At 40.6% G+C, this 15,872-nt stretch overlaps 1 protein-coding gene across 1 annotated transcript; it reads right to left on the bottom strand.

Annotated features, from left to right (window-relative positions):
- Nucleotides 1–256: 256 nt before the first annotated feature.
- Nucleotides 257–12,338, bottom strand: hlfa (HLF transcription factor, PAR bZIP family member a). Its single transcript, XM_053338276.1, has 4 exons — nucleotides 11,999–12,338; nucleotides 10,711–11,097; nucleotides 1,571–1,785; nucleotides 257–880 (listed from the first exon to the last, which is right to left on the bottom strand). The coding sequence occupies exons 1-4, from the start codon at nucleotides 12,111–12,113 to the stop codon at nucleotides 665–667; spliced, it is 933 nt and encodes a 310-aa protein (XP_053194251.1). The 5' UTR covers nucleotides 12,114–12,338; the 3' UTR covers nucleotides 257–664.
- Between the last annotated feature and the right edge of the window lie 3,534 nt (nucleotides 12,339–15,872).

Raw genomic sequence — 15,872 nt, 5'->3', positions numbered from 1 at the left:
TGAGGAGGGGGGAGGGAGGAGGGGAAGGGAGGAGGAGGAGGAGGGGGGGGGTTAGGGTTAAGCAGGCTCGTGGACACGTCACATGATCGTAGCACAGAGGAGAAGAAGAGTTTTTTTTTTAGTCCTGATCTCACGTATAAAATTGGTATGAAAGTGAACAACAAACAGCATGGCATCATTTCTTGAAAAAAGTGGAAGGTAGCGCTTTTTTTGGGGAGGAGGGGGGGGGCTCAGCTGGTGGGTTGGCTCATAAATCCTCACAGTATACATCAAAGTGGGAAGTATGCATGTGTAAATATATATATATATATATATATATATATATTCATCTATGTATATGTATATATCTCTTAAGTCGAACGATGTGTACAGAAATAAAAAGGAACAGACAAATAAGAGAAGCTTATGATAGAAAGTCAAAAAAGGTATAATACCAGAATCATGGGAGGAAGAGGAGGAGGGAGGAAGAGGAAGAGGAGGGCGAGGGGAGGGGGGGGGTAGTGCCACCAAAAGTAGACATATAGTCCTTTAAAACTTGAGGGTGAAGCAGGTCGAAGGGGAGAAGAGGAAGTAAAGAGGGTCTGGTGTTGGTGTTGGTGTTGGTGGAGGGTTTTTTTTGAAGAGGAAGAGGAGGAAGAGGAAGGAGGAGGAGGGGGGAGGGGGCTCACAGGGGCCCGTGCCGAGCCTCGTATTTAGCCACAATGTTCTTGCAGCGGCCCAGCTCCTTCCTCAAGTCCGCTACCTCCATGCGGAGCGCGGCGTTCTCCTTCTCCAGGAAGCCGGCCCGGATGGCGATCTGGTTCTCCTTCAGCCGCCGGGCGTCTCGCGAACGCTTGGCCGCCACGTTGTTCTTTCTGCGCCGGGCCCAGTACCTGTCGTCCTGGGCAACGGAGAGAGAGAGAGAGAGAACCGTCAGTATAAGGAGACAACCGTCTTTTAACCTTCCTTCCTTCCTTCCTTCTGTCTGTCCTTCCAACCTCCTCTATCTATTTCCTTCCTCCATCCCTCCTTCTTTTCTTCCCTCCTTCCTTCCTCCCTCCTCTCTCCCTCCTTTTTCCCTTTCTTCCGTCTGTCCTTCCTTTCTCCCTCCCTCCTTCTTTCCTTCCTCCATCCCTCCTTCTTTTCTTCCCTCCTTCTGTCCTCCCTCCCTACTTCTTTCCTTCCCGCCTCCCTCCCTCCCTCGTTCTCTCTCTTCTTTCTTCTGTCCTTCTTTCCTCTCTTCCTCTTTTCCTTTCTCCCTCCCTCCCTCCTTCCTTCTTTCCTTCCTCTGTCCTACCTTCCTTTCCTTCCTTCCTTGTTCCTCCCTCCTTTCCTTCCTCCCTTTCTTCCTCCCTCCCTCCTTTCCTTCCTCCCTCCTTTCCTTCCATTTGCACCTTTTATTATTACACTCTTGTTTCTTCTCCCTCTGCTATTCTCTGCTATTTTCTTTTTGCACCTATTGTCTATTGTCATGTTTCGGTGGCGGGTGTTCCTCCCCTCGGACTCTCTCTCCCTGCCGCCGCTTACTTACGTAACCACGACAACGACAACAAGCCTCTAAACTCAAACAGGAGATGTAATCTACATTTACCTTAAGATCCTCAGGAATGAAAACCTTGCGGGCTTTTTTGATCATGGGCTGCGGTTTCAGCTCCTCGGCGGAGAATTTGCGTTTCCTGGGGTCGAACATTTCCTGGCCGGGGACGCTGGACAGAGCCAGGTCTGCTGGGTCGGGGTCGTAGGTCATCGGCACCTGAATGGACTCTGGATCGATGGGGCTCGGTGAGTCACGAGATGTAGCCGGTGCTGCAAGGAGAGGGAAAGGAAACAGCATATTAGCGATATGAAATCAGGGTATTATCTTGGAATAAAAGGTGTAAAGAGTGTTTGAAAATGTCTCATTATGTGGCTGAAGGAGAAAATCAGCAGGAAGCGAACGATTTTCGACTCTAATGGAACAAAAAGCCCAATTAAAGGTGAAAGTCATATATTCATTTTGGCGGTAATTGATGGTTTAACACATTATAAGTGAGCCTCAAACATTAGTAGATCTTTTCTGTGCTCGCTGCTGAAAGCTGGACAGTAGACGAGCAGGGGCCGAGAGGCTCTAGTACCGAGCCGAGGGGAGGAGGAGGAGGAGGAGGTGGAGGGGGGGGGGGGGGGGGGGGCTATTGAGAATTGAATGCTGCCCTTTCTTCCCTTCTGTGCTCACATGTTTGTGTGTCTGAGAGCTGATCCTTGAAGAAATGTCAGGCTTAGGCGAAAGGGGAAAAAACACTAGATAGATAGAGAAGGGGAGAGAGAGAGAGAGAAGGAGCGAGGTGTAATTGCACCATTTTGGCCAGCAGGTGGTGCTGTTTACAAACTTTATAAACACAGGTAGCCACAGAGAGACTGCTTTATCTCTGTCAGCTGATGTCAAACCACTAGCTCCCTCTCTCTCTCTCTCTCTCTCTCTCTGTGTCTCTCTTTCTCTGTCTGTCTCTCTCTCTCTCTGTCTGTCTCTGTCTCTCTCCCTCTCTCTCTCTGTGTGTGTCTCTCTCTCTCTCTCTGTCTCTCTCTCTCTCTCTTTCTCTCCCTCTCCCTCTCCCTCTCCCTCCCTCCCTCCCTCCCTCTCTCCCTCTCTCTCTGTGTAATCGATGTGCAGCCGTGGGCCGACCAGCAGCGGAGGATGATTCACTTCATTAGTCTGCCTACATGGAGCAATTACTTCTTGTGATTCACGACATTAGAGGTCTAATTGGTTTCCTGATACAAGAAACCGCACCTGCACCCCCCCCCCCCCCCCCCCCCCTCCTTTAAAAAGTCAGCGTGTTCACCGGCTCGCCTCTGTTGTTGTGCTTTTCTTTTTTTGGTTGCTATGGAGATTTTTAAGGACTCTGTGTACAAATCAAAAGACACAAACAGGAAGTGAAAAGTGACACGTCTCCTCAGATGATGTTTTTTTTTTTTTTTTTTTTTTTTTATAACCAGAAGAAGTTTCTCTGCCAACGATGAAATGATTTGTTCCAAAGTTGCTAATTATCACCTCGTTAAACTGAACTGAACTGAAATGTAGAAAACTAGCCAGATGGAGTCATAAGTCATAGTTAAGTCATTTCTAAAGACATGTGTTTCAGATATATTTCTTATCCTGCAAGAGCTGAGAAGAAATATGAAACTTGTTTTACTTAATTTCAAATTAAAAGTCGTCCGTATGAAAGCTTTGCATCAAATATTCTTGTGATTGCTCCTTTAATTTATGGATTCATGGTGAAAAATGTATTAAAATATAATCACTCAGAGTCCAATGGGATGATTGATTTCCTGTTGACAGACTAATTAACTTTTTTTCAATTGTTCTGTTCATTTTAATTTATTTATTATATCATATGAAGCACCTTGTAACTTCAATTTGGAAAGGTGCTATAAATCAGCTTTTGTTGCTTGTCTGTATTTTTGATACTATGGGACCAAAAAATTTGGGCTGAAACTCTTTTTTTCCCCCTCTCTTAATAATTTATTCCGTCTATAAAATGGAAAGAGTTGGAAAGAAACATTTCCAAAAAGTCTGAGGTGATGCCTGTTTCTTTCTGGCCAACAAGCAACAACTAAAACATGTTGAATTTAATCAAAAAAAGCCAAAAAAAACAACAAATTTAACATTTTGAGAGGCTAGAAATAGATAATTTGGTGCAATTATGCTTAAAAAATTACTTAAATGACTCAAATTATACACATAGCTGCATATAAAATGTCGGAAAGACAATAATCAACAACTAAAATGTTGAATTTAATCAAAAAAAGCAAATAAAACCAACAAATTTAACATTTTGAGAGGCTAAAAACAGAGAATTTGGTGCAATTATGCTTAAACAATGACTTAAATGATAAAAATAGCTGCAAATAAAATGTCGGAAATGTTGAATTTAATCAAAAAAAGCAAATAAAACCAACAAATTTGACGCAACTTTGCTTACAAAACGAATTAAAACGACTTAAATGCTAAAAATATCTGCATATTTAATTATACAACACAAGCTCTCTCTCTCTCTCTCTCTGAATCCCGTGATTGTTTGTTACTCTGTGCAACATTTTTTTTTTTGCATTGCGAAACTAATCCATCCCATAAGCTACGACGACGACGACACGTAAAGCTTCTTACTAAAAACTAAAAGTAGACGCCTCCTTCTCCTTTCGTCCCAATCTCCAATCTCCAATCTGAGAGAGAACGCACACACCCGAAAATAGCCGACCTCGCCCTTTAATCACCTTCTATTTTTTTTTCATTGACCTGTAATATCCGCACCAATAATGATGTGCAACATATTCCTGCAGAGAGAGAGAGAGAGGAAGAGAGGAAGTACTTAAATGTGGATTCCACTAAATAGTACTCCCCCCCTCCCCTCCCCGCTCCCCTCTCCTCCTCCCCCCCTCCCTCCTCCTCTTTTTCGGCCCCTCCTCAACAGGAAATCTAAAATTAACGAGCCAGGAAAGGTAGTCCAGACCTGACCTACAAAGAGCTGCGTGAAGACTGAAATAAACCAATGAAACCTGTTTTTATTTGTCTATTTACCGACTTTATCACCATGACTGTGTGCGAGTGCATGTGTGTGTGTGTGTGTGTGTGTTAGGTGATAATACTACACTTTACTGATATAGCTGAGCTGTTTGGTTGTATATGTGTACGTTGAACTTTGACCTGGGTGTGTGTGTGTGTGTGTGTAGAAGAAGCAGAAGCAACCAGTTTCTTCTTCTGCACTCAAGGGAATTTAAAAAGGGCACAAACATTTTATTTCCTTCTCTCATAATTGGGTCCAAAATAGCTCCTAGCAAACTTTTAACGAGACGAAAGTTCACATGACCAACAAAAATCTAATATTCTTACATTTTTTGTTCACGTCAAACGTCAACAAATCCTATTAATAGAAGCAGAACCAACGATAAATTAATCCCACTAATAAGTATCGTGTGTGTCTTGTTTTTCTGTTTGCACAGAGCTCCACTGTTGTACTGGACTATTTCTATTAATCATTAATATGTCGACTGTTTTTATCCATTAAAACAGTCAGAAAATAGTGAAAAAATGTCGATCAATGTCTTTATCTTTTGTCTACAACCTAAAAATATTCAGTTTGTGTCATAAAAAGTCACATTTGAGAAGCTGAAATCAAGAGAATTTGTACTTTTTAAATTAAAAAATGACTCAAAATGAACCCAAGTTGATTTCCTTTTGTCCATAACCTAAAAATATTCAGTTCATGTCATAAAAAGACTTAAGAAAACTGAAAAAGTCACATTTGAGAAGTTGAAATTGACTTTTTTTTAATTAAAAATTACTCAATATGAACCCAAGTTGATGTCCTCAAATGTCTTTTTGTGTAAATAACCTAAAAATATTCAGTTCATGTCATAAAAAGACTAAAGAAAACTGAAAAAGTCACATTTGAGAAGCTGAAATCAAAGAATTTAGACTTTTTTTTAATTAAAAAATGACTCAAAAATGATTAATTGATAATCAAAATAGTTTGTGATTAATTTGGTAGTTGGTAACTAATCATTACAGCTTCATACTGGGGTGAAATGCTCCTTTATTTCACATAAACACACACAGGCACTATCCTTCTGCTGTAAACACTCCTTAGACTTTAAGTTGTGTGTTAATCCGCCGCTAAAAATAGTTCTGAACAAACTGAACTACTTTGACGTTTGCTTAAAAACTACAGTGACCAACTTTGATTTTCTTAGGAGATATTTGATCAAAAATTATATATTTATTATTAAGACTGACTGACAACTATCATGTTATTAGCTTCTGTCCTTTAAAAGTCAAAAAAATTAATAAATAAATTGAAAAAAAAAGTTTATTTGTCGACAGAAACTCGCAGAAATGAATAAATATACGAATTCCTCCTTTAATTCCTCGAAAAAAATGTGCTGAGTAATGTAACACACACACACTCTCACACACACACACACACTTTGACCCCCTGCCAACACAACACCCAAGGGTCCATCATCTCTTGACACGAAACCCTCAGAAAAAAAACCCTCATCAACAAAAACAAACAGAAAAAGAAAGAACGCGCGCGCCTGTTAGTTCGGTCGTGATGTCATTGTGATGTCATTGTTATCAGGCACCTGCTGCTCTTTGCCTGCTTACTCTCGAGCAGTTGTGGTTGTTGTTAATGTTGGTAGTTTGGTTGGTTTGGTCTGGTTTGGTTTGGTGAGGTGAGAGACGAGACTCACTCCGCGCGAGCTCGAGCAATATTTGAGCGCACGTGACAAAAGCACACCCGAGTCCATGTGATCTCTGCAGGGTACAGCCTGTGCCTTGGCTCTGAGTCCCGGCTGTGTTGGAGCTGAGACCGGAGAGAGAGGGGAGGGAGGGAGAGAGAGGAGGGAGGGAGAGAGAGGAGAGAGAGAGGAGGGAGGGAGGAGGGAGGAGGGAGGGAGAGAGAGAGAGCGCGAGAGAGAGGGGGGGGGGGAGCTTCATGCCGTGACAAGCTCCTGTTTGCAGCTCAGCTCTCTGCACACGGCGCCTGCATGTGTCCGTCACATGGCCCGGCACGCTGCAGGAGGAAACCCCAGCCGCGTTCACGTGAGAGGTAAATGTGAAGACGGTCGGAGAGACAAGAGACAGACCAAAACAGACACACACGCGCACGGACACACACATGCACGGACACACATACACGTGCACGCACAGTCACATAGGCTGGAATAGACTGTACTGTACAGATGCTCCTCGCGACTGGAGCATCTATTGATCTCTGGCTGTCACATCTGAGCTCACATTTGAGTGATTTTCCATCTGATACATGGAGGTTAAAAACTCTCTTTAACTCAGCCTGACGTCATTTCCGGATTCACTAATCAGATATGAGTTTAAAATCTGCATTTGACTTGTGATTTCTTATCTTGTACGACTGCTGAAGTGAACATATATATTGTGTGTGTTTTGGATTCAATACAACTCACCTCAGAGTGAAGTCAGCAGACTGCAGCTGAACTCCAGCACGAGCAAACATGTGGATTGATTTTTTCCCTCTTTTTTATTTTTATTTTTTTATACTTTGGTGTTTAGGCCCTTTAACTCCATTTTACACACACACACACACACACACACACACACACACACACACACACACACACACACACACACACACACACACACAGTGATGTTGGGCAATAAACAGTCAAACCTCCATCTCATTATTCACACACTGTACATACAGACTGAAGACTTTTCAGACTTTTATTTTGAAAGTTTAACCACCAGTAATGTTTTATATGCCAGTTAAGCTGAATATTTTTTTAGATATTAAATCTTTAAGTCTATAAAATGTTAAAAAGTAATGAAAAACTTTCCATTAGCATTTCCAGAAAACAAAATAAAAGTCTTTAAATATCTTGTTTTGTCTGAAAAACATAAAAATATTCAGATTATAATGATTTTTAAAGCAGAGAAAAGCTGTAAACTGCTTCTGATTCATTTTTAGACTTTTATTTTGAAAGTTTAACTGCCAGTAATGTATTATATGCCAGTCAAACTCAGTTAAACTGGAATATTATCGATTAATCTACCGAATATAAGTCTATAAAAAGTCAAATAATAATGAAAAACCTTCCATTAGCATTTCCAGAACACAAAATAAAAGTCTTTAAATATCTTGTTTAGTCCGAAAAACCTAAAGATATTCATATTATAATGATTTCTTAACATCTGAAACCAGGAACCAGATCATTTTTGGTGTTTTTTTTTGCTTGAAAAATCACAATTAATTAATAAATAAAACTACTGCAGATTCATTTTTCTTTTAATCGACTAAATTATGAATCAACTGATCTTTTATTTCAGAGTCAGAGCCTGAAACTTGAGTCTGTTGAGCTGGACAAGAGTATATATTGTATACTATATTATAAACTATCTAGGGCTCGTTAGTACTAATGAATATGTCCATTAACTAATTAACTATTCTTACATCTGATTAATCTTTTATCGAGCAAAAATGGTTGTTTTTGATGATATAGGCCATTTTTTCTGCTATTTTCTAACATTTTATAAACTTAAATTTAATGAATATAATAAAAGTCATCAGATGCGACTCTACGCTGCACAAAGCTGTCGAACAGGAAATAAAACAAGGATGTAAAAGGATTTAAAAAAACTCTCTTTCTACTGAGTCTCTGTTAGACTGCTGTTACGTAAAACAGCAGATAATACAGAGTTAAGTTTATTTATTTTTCAGATATTTTTAAAACAGACTTTTATAGTTGTTTCCTGTATTATTAACTAGATCTGAAGGACATGATATATATGTGCTTTTCTTAAATGTGCTATATCTACTTTATGATTAATTAAAGTATGAACGGGTAAATATTCTGGTTTCCTGGTTGGTTGGTTAAAATAGATGCCATTGGTCATTTTAGTGTTTTATTTCACTTAAATCAGATTCAGATTATCTATTTATCGTCAAATGTAAAGGCTGCAACTAACAATTATTTACATTATTGATGAACCTGTTGATTATTTTCTTGATTAACCATTTAGATATTTAATATTTAAGATGCTGAAACATTTCCTCAACCCAAAAATATTCAATTTATGATCATTGAGGGCTAAAAAAACCCCCAAAAATATTCATAAAAATCTAAATTATTATTGGATATGTGTGAAAACCAAAACTAAAAAGAAAGACATGATGAGACATATTTATTGACCACATATTGACCACAGCGGCTGTAACAGGATGTTTACAATAGGTTTGCTCAATGCTTCAACAGGAAGTGGTGGCGATGCTCTTATTGTGAAGGTCTAAGAACATCAGTCCCAATATTGGTGGAAACTGTTTAAACTGATATTTTTAAGTCATTTATGAATAAAAAGTGATGAATATTTGCAGGTTGCAGCTTCTTAAATGATCAAATATGAAGCTTTTCTGCATCGTTAATGATAATAAAGTGAATTTATTTTAGGATTAGTTTGATCGATAATCTGGATTGGGATGATGCAGACTTCAAAAAGAGCAAATATGATTGGCTATATTTCATTAAAGCTGCATTAATGTAGATTTAAGCATCTATTTTTAATGATTAAATACAGTTTTGGTCGTTTATTGAGCCGATATGTGAACGAAATAGCTGTTTTTAGCTCCTCGAATGAGATGATTTCATGCTTTTCTTTGTCATTCATGATTTTAATTTGAAAGAGGCGTCATCATCATCTTCAACCTTCAACTAACAAACCGGATCTGTAACATTTAATGAAATGCAACAAATGACTGGAGAGTGGAGTGACTCAGTCGAAAATTGTCAGTCATTCATTCAGGAAGGTGATTAATCAGCAGTCATTAACCCCCCTTCCGCCCCCCCACACCCCCCACCCCCCCCTCCCACCCCTGTTATCATCTAAACTATTGTGTCTTTAATCATCAGCTGGATCAATTCACATCAACACTGAACTGATTGAACTGTGAGTTTGAATATTGGACTTTTTTTGCAGGCTTTTGCGGACTCTTCATGAGGACCCACGTCGTCAGCGTTTACAGGTGAAACACACACACACACACACACACACACACACAAACACACACACACACACCAGTACAAGACCCCTCCCAAAATACTCTGTGTGTGTTTATCTTCCACATATCGTCTGATCTCAGAGTTTGGAGTAGAAACACAAACCAGTGAGGCCCGCCGTGAGGTTTATTTTTTAAACCATTGAGAGAATTTTAGCTGCTGTTTGTGTCGAAAAAAAAAAAAAGATTCAAATCCTTCTGGGTGTCAAATACTGTCTGGTTTCACCGTTTAAATACCGACTTGCCTACTTTAACGTCAGCTCGTTATAATAATGAATAAAGATGTTTTTTCCATTTGATCACCGAGCTCCAGCTGACATATTCTCCACAAACCTGGTCCAGGAATTTCAAAATAAAAAAAAAAAAAAAAAGCCTGAACCGAATGAAGTCTGTGTAAATATTTAGAGACGTAATACATCCTCGTCTCCAAAGAAATTACCTCAATATTTATCAAAAAATTAAGAAAGTAAATTATTTAGTCTATGAGATCTCAAAAAGCTTTCAAGGGATTTTTTTTCTGTTTTGTTTTTTTTAAATGGAAAAACCTGCAAAGAACCGTTTTTATAACCATCATATAAAAAAACAAATGCTAAAAACTAAACAGGACTCATGACGCAGATAAAGCTGAAGCAGGAAGCCTCGTCTGCCAATCAAGAGCTTCATGAAGGAGCCTGAGCTGCATCCTTGAGACTTGAGATCCTATTTAGCCTGTACTGTGGGACTCCAAAGTCCAGTTCAGGGCTGTAAATCAGAGCTGTGTTCAGTGTAAAGTGTGTCAATGTGTGTGTGTGTGTGTGTGTGTGTGTGAGACTTGTGGTCAAACGCTTCGGTGTGGAGAAGCTCTGACACAGCGGCGCCCTGTAGGCGATGCCCTCAGGCACACAAACAAGGGAAGGACACAAATAGCAGGAACATGTTCTCCTTTAGCATCTCAGGGCTGACACAGTGGAGGATGTGTGTGTGTGTGTGTGTGTGTGTGTGTGTGTGTGTGTGTGTGTGTGTGTGTGTGTGTGTGAGAGAGTGTGTGTGTCTGCAGCAGGTGAGTAAACAGCAGGCTCTAACAGCGTCCCCTTGACACTGACGAGGTGTGAACAAGCGTGTGTGTGCTCGTGCTTGTGTGCAGGTGTGCTTTCGGGTGCAGATCAGGGTGCATGATTGTGCTTCCTACCTGCTGTGCTGGGGCTGCGCAAGCAGGTCTGAGGCGCCATGGCCGTGTGAACCGAGGTGGTGGCGCGGCTGCTGAGGTCCACCACAGAGGGCGTGGGCGGGGCTGAGGGTGGGGCCTGCTGCAGAGGGGTCTGCTGAGGCGGTGGCGGCGGCTGCGTTGACTGCTGGGCCTGCTCGCTCTGGGCTGTGTTGGAGGGGATGCCGTTCTCTGACAGGAACTCCTCCAGGTCCATGTACTCCAGCTGAAAGTTGTCCAGCACCTGTCCCAACCCATCGTAGGGAAGGGTCTTGTCCCACAGGGTCGGACCGAGGAAGGCCGACTGTGGGTGGCTGGCCACGCCGCTCTCATCGTCCAACTTCTTCTCTTTCTCCTTGTCTTTCCCAAGTCCTGCAAAATGTGTGCACACAGTCGTGTCATTGTCTCATAGCGGAGGAGGATCACGGGTCATTGCATGGGTATAAATAGAAACTGTGCCTGGGGTTTAATCTTAAAGGGTCAGTTCAAACAATTCAAGAAAAGGAAAGAATTAATAGGTAGTTAAAAAAACTTTTCACAGGTAAATAATACCTACTAAAGGTAAAAATACTGAACTGCCCATATTGAGGCAATTCTTTCTCAATACATGTTTACTGTGAACAAAAACAATCTCATCCCTAACACAAAAATGTTTGTTTTTTAGTCATATTGAGTGAACTGCCCCTTTAAAACATAAAATCTAGGCCTTTATTCATGCTCAGATAATGTAGCAGACAGTCAATACATTCAACAAAACAGCATCAACAACAGCCTCAGAGCACAGGAAAAGGAAAAGGGGCGCCCTCTATGGACAACCTGCAGGAATGACTAAATATATATAAATCCCATTGAAGACCAGACGGCTTTAAAGGTTATAAACGGACCTTCGAGCTAAAACCAGCGCACTCACAATAACAACAAGTGCAAATAGCACTGTAATACCATAATTTACATACTAAATATAGCATCAAAATAACATTTTTAGTGAGCTGTCAGTCAAGCTAATGTGACGCCGAGTAAATCATCTTCGCATTTTTCAAATCTTTACAACGTTCCATTGATTCATTCTTTTATCAAAGATCGTTTAACGGTTAAGATGCTTCACTCTCGATAGAATTTAATGAACCGTGTCCTCTGCTGCGTCTTCAGCTGTCAAAAACCATGGATGTCTACAGAATGATAATAACAACCAGCTAGGGAGACAGAGCGAGGGAGTCTATGTACGTGCATTTAATAACAACAAAACAAATACAAAAGTTTTATAAAGACATACCTTCATCGTGATGGAAAGGCAGCTTCAGAGGATTTTCCAGAAGGGATTTCAGCACGCCGTGAGTCGGCGGTAGGAAAGTTGGGTTAATGGGAAGAGGTCGAGCCATTTTCTCCATATGTCTTCAAGGGCAATTGGAGAGCAAAGCTTGCACAAATGAGACAGAATATATATTTCCCCCCAATGTGAAAAAAAAAAAAAAAAAAAAAAAAAAAAATAGTGACACCGACTGAAGTCGCAAAGCCTTGCCCGTGAATAGATCCTCGCAGACGGGGCAGAGGAGAAACGATGCCCGGTGGCTCGGTGGGAGAAGACAGAGGTGGAAGCTCCGTGCAGCAGCAGCAGCAGGACGGTGAGCTGGCTGGCTGGATGACTGGCTGACTGACTGGCTGTCGTCGAGGCTGGCTAATAGCTGGAGGAGGAGGAGGTGGTGGTGGAGGGAGGAGGAGGTGGTGGAGGGAGGGAGGGAGCTGCTACACTTCTCCGTCCATGTGCGGAGACGGACGCCGGTGACGTCAAAGCACCAAGGAGGCGGGGATTGGTCCTGTCGCTGCGTTCAAATGCTGTGGGGAAAGAGAGCTTCACAAGAGCGGAACGATCGATATGTACATGCTGCCTTCAAGGACTGTCGGACAGGGAGCGATTCGAAGATCAGACATGCAAGTGTTCAAACTCCCTCTGCTAAATTACTAATTTCAACTGAATAATGTAAATTACAAACAAGAAATATTCATACATAGTAGAATGTGTTCACTATAGTGTATAATGATAATAATAATAATAATAATAATAATAATGATTCATAATAAACAGTCACATAACTATCCAAAATAAATTAAAGCTGTTGCAAAATAATTAAAGTTATATACAATAATTTTTAGGTAAAAAGTCCCATAATATTTTATTTATTTTTTAAGGGGTGCTGAGATCAGCCTTTTAAAAAGGGTCTAAAATCGCCCCTGATTTGTGTACTTTGACAGACAAAGGCAAAAGCATTACAATACAAAGCAAAGACACACTTAAAAGTATATAAAAACAGACAGTAGCAATAAACGAAACATCACATAAAAGCTAGTCTGTAGAATGAGTTTTTGAGAAGTGATTTGAAAGAAGTTACTGAACGTGCAAGCCTCATTTCCTCATGCAAGTTGTTCCAAAGCAAAGAATTTGACACACAATGCCCTGCAAGAGTTCAAAACCCACTCTGCTAAATAACTCATTTCACTGGATAATGTAAATTACATCAATACATTGATTGATCTGTAGTGTATAATAATAATAATAATGGTGGTTCAGAATAAATCAGATTTCTACAGAGAGGACTCTAAGATAGTTAATTAACCCTAAAGGAAAGATTATATATTAATGACAGAACTATCCAAAATACATTAAAGCTGTTAAAATAAAAAAACATTTGAACCTGTAAGCATCTCTGACAGTAACATTTTCCTTATTTATAGCGGTGCTTAGATCAAATTTAAAAAGGTCTAAGGTCTAAAATCGCCACTGCTGTCGGACATATTTCTTTATTTATATATATTTACAGTACTATGCTAAAACATCTGAGGCCACCACTAGCTTTTTTTTTAATGCCCATGCCAGATTGTGGTGGCCTACCATAGTCTAATTTGTGTCACCACAGTTTCATAGAGAGCAGAACATGTCTGTGCTCTCTCTCCAGAGCTACGCTGCCCTTTGCTTCAGAGCTGAAATACACACATTAGTCTTTTTTTTTTTTTTTTTTTCATGAACTGGTAAAAAAAATGTCTTTCCCATGCTTTCTGGGTGAAGGAAGGAAAGGAAAGGAAGGAGGAAGGAAGGAAGGAAAAGAGGGAGGAAAGGAAAGAAGGAAGGATGGAGGAAGTAAGGAAGGTAGGAGTGAGGGAGGGAGGGAGGGAGGGAGAGAGGGAGGAAAGAAGGAAGGAAGGAAGGAAGGGAGGGAGGAATGAAGGAAGGAAGGAAGGAAAGGAGGGAGGAAGGAAGGAAGGGAGGAAGGAAGGAAGAAAGGAAGGAAGGTAGGAGGGAGGGAGGAAAGAAGGAAGGAAGGAAGGAAAGGAGGGAGGAAGGAAGGAAGGAAGGAAAGAAGGAAGGAGGAAGGAAGGTAGGAGGGAGGGAGGGAGAAGAGAAGAGAAGGAAGGAAGGAGGGAAGGAGAAATGAAAAGAGGAAGGGAGGGAGGAAGGAAAGAAGGACAGAAGGAAGGAAGGAAGGAAGGAAGGAAGGAAGGAAGGAAGGAAGGAAGGAAGGAGGGAGTGTGTGTGATACGAACTGGTAAAAAATGTCTTTCCCATGCTTTCTGGGTGTGACCATTTTTTTTTTGCTGAGTCATCACCATTCATACCTATACAACCAGTAATTAAATTACTAAAGCACTAAATTCAATTTAAACCTCGTAATTTAACCTTTAACCTCTTCATTTTGGTCTCATAGCGAAACACAATGATGCAATTCCACCATAGTCTCAAAATGATGTGGAAAACACTGCATGTATATTGATTTTACGGGTCTCTTTTATTAAGATACACACAGAAGATACAGGAACTATGAAAACAAAAAGGGACATTAATAATTAATTATCATTATTAATTAAGATTCTACTGTTTTCATCATTAATCTTCCACTCACTTGCAGCACAGTGAACCTTTTAACCCTTAAACAGGCAGCGTGCACCAGGAGATACAGACTCTTTAAGGAGCATGATTGGTTAAGGTGGTTGTTTAAATGTATATGTGCCTTTAATTGGTAGAATTGAAGCTTGTGGTAGTTATAAAATTATAAAAATCAGTTTAGAAACTAGTATTAATGAGCAGAATGTATCACTTTTCTATGTTAAATAACACATTTAAGTGTTTTACCATTATCACCATTGTATGCCTTAATAAGGGCAACACATCCTGGTGGAGACACTACTCATAAAATCCAAAATATATTAAAAATATGAGTGGAAATATTTTACTTTAGGAGCAAATGACATAACTAGTAACATCAAATTATGTTTTTTACATCTCAAGGAATGAGGAAGAAAGAAGGAAAGGAAAGAGGGAGGAAGAAGGAAGGAAGGGATGAAGAAGGAAGGAAGGAATGAGGAAGGAAGGAAGGAAAGAAGGATGGAGGAAGGAAGGGATGAAGAAGGAAGGAAGGAAGGATAGGAGGAAGGAATGAGGAAGAAGGAAGGAATGAGGAAGAAGGAAGGATAGGAGGAAGGAAGGAAGGGATGAAGAAGGAAAGAAGGAAGGATAGGAGGAAGGAATGAGGAAGAAGGAAGGGAGGAAAGGAAAGAAGGATGGAGGAAGGAAGGAACGTAGGAGGGAAGGAGGAAGGAAGGAAGGAAGGACAGAAGAAAGAAAGAAGGGAGGAAAGAAGGAAGGAAGGAAGGAAGGAAGGAAAGGAAAGGACAGAAGAAAGAAGGAAGGACAGAAGAAAGAAGGAAAGGTGGAAGGTAGGAAGGAAGGAAGGAAGGAAGGTTTTAAGCCTATACTTTCAGGCCTGTTTGAATATGAACATGCAGTAACAGTCATTTCTTTACATTTGTACCCTTTAATAAAACTCATTTGCATATAAAACATCTTAAAGTCAAACCTGTGTCTTATTCCTCATGATCGTGTGTGTGTGTGTGTGTGTGTGTGTGTGTGTGTGTGTGTGTGTGTGTGTGTGTGTGTGTGTGTGTGTGTGTGTGTGTGTGTGTGTGTGTGATTTGTACTTTTTTAGGTCCTTTTTGTCACAAGAGGATGAAACACGCTTTACAGGGAGGGAGGGAGGAAAGAAGGAAGGAAGGAAGGAAGGGAGGAAAGGAAAGGAAAGGAAAGGAAGGAAGGAAAGAAGAAAGAAGGAAGGAAGGACAGAAGAAAGGAAGGAAAGAAGGATGGAGGAAGGAAGGAA

The sequence above is a fragment of the Scomber japonicus genome, chromosome 18, assembly GCF_027409825.1.
Source record: "Scomber japonicus isolate fScoJap1 chromosome 18, fScoJap1.pri, whole genome shotgun sequence".
Taxonomy (NCBI): domain Eukaryota; kingdom Metazoa; phylum Chordata; class Actinopteri; order Scombriformes; family Scombridae; genus Scomber; species Scomber japonicus.
This window is presented reverse-complemented; position numbering and strand designations above follow the sequence as displayed.

Bases quoted from the DNA above. Each gene is read 5' to 3' on its own strand.
- hlfa (XM_053338276.1), bottom strand. From the start codon at position 12,113: ATGGAGAAAATGGCTCGACCTCTTCCCATTAACCCAACTTTCCTACCG. The intron at 11,098-11,998 runs GTATGTCTTTAT...CACATTTTGCAG, and splicing joins GCCTTTCCATCACGATGAAG to GACTTGGGAAAGACAAGGAG. The intron at 881-1,570 runs GTAAATGTAGAT...TCCGTTGCCCAG, and splicing joins TCATTCCTGAGGATCTTAAG to GACGACAGGTACTGGGCCCG.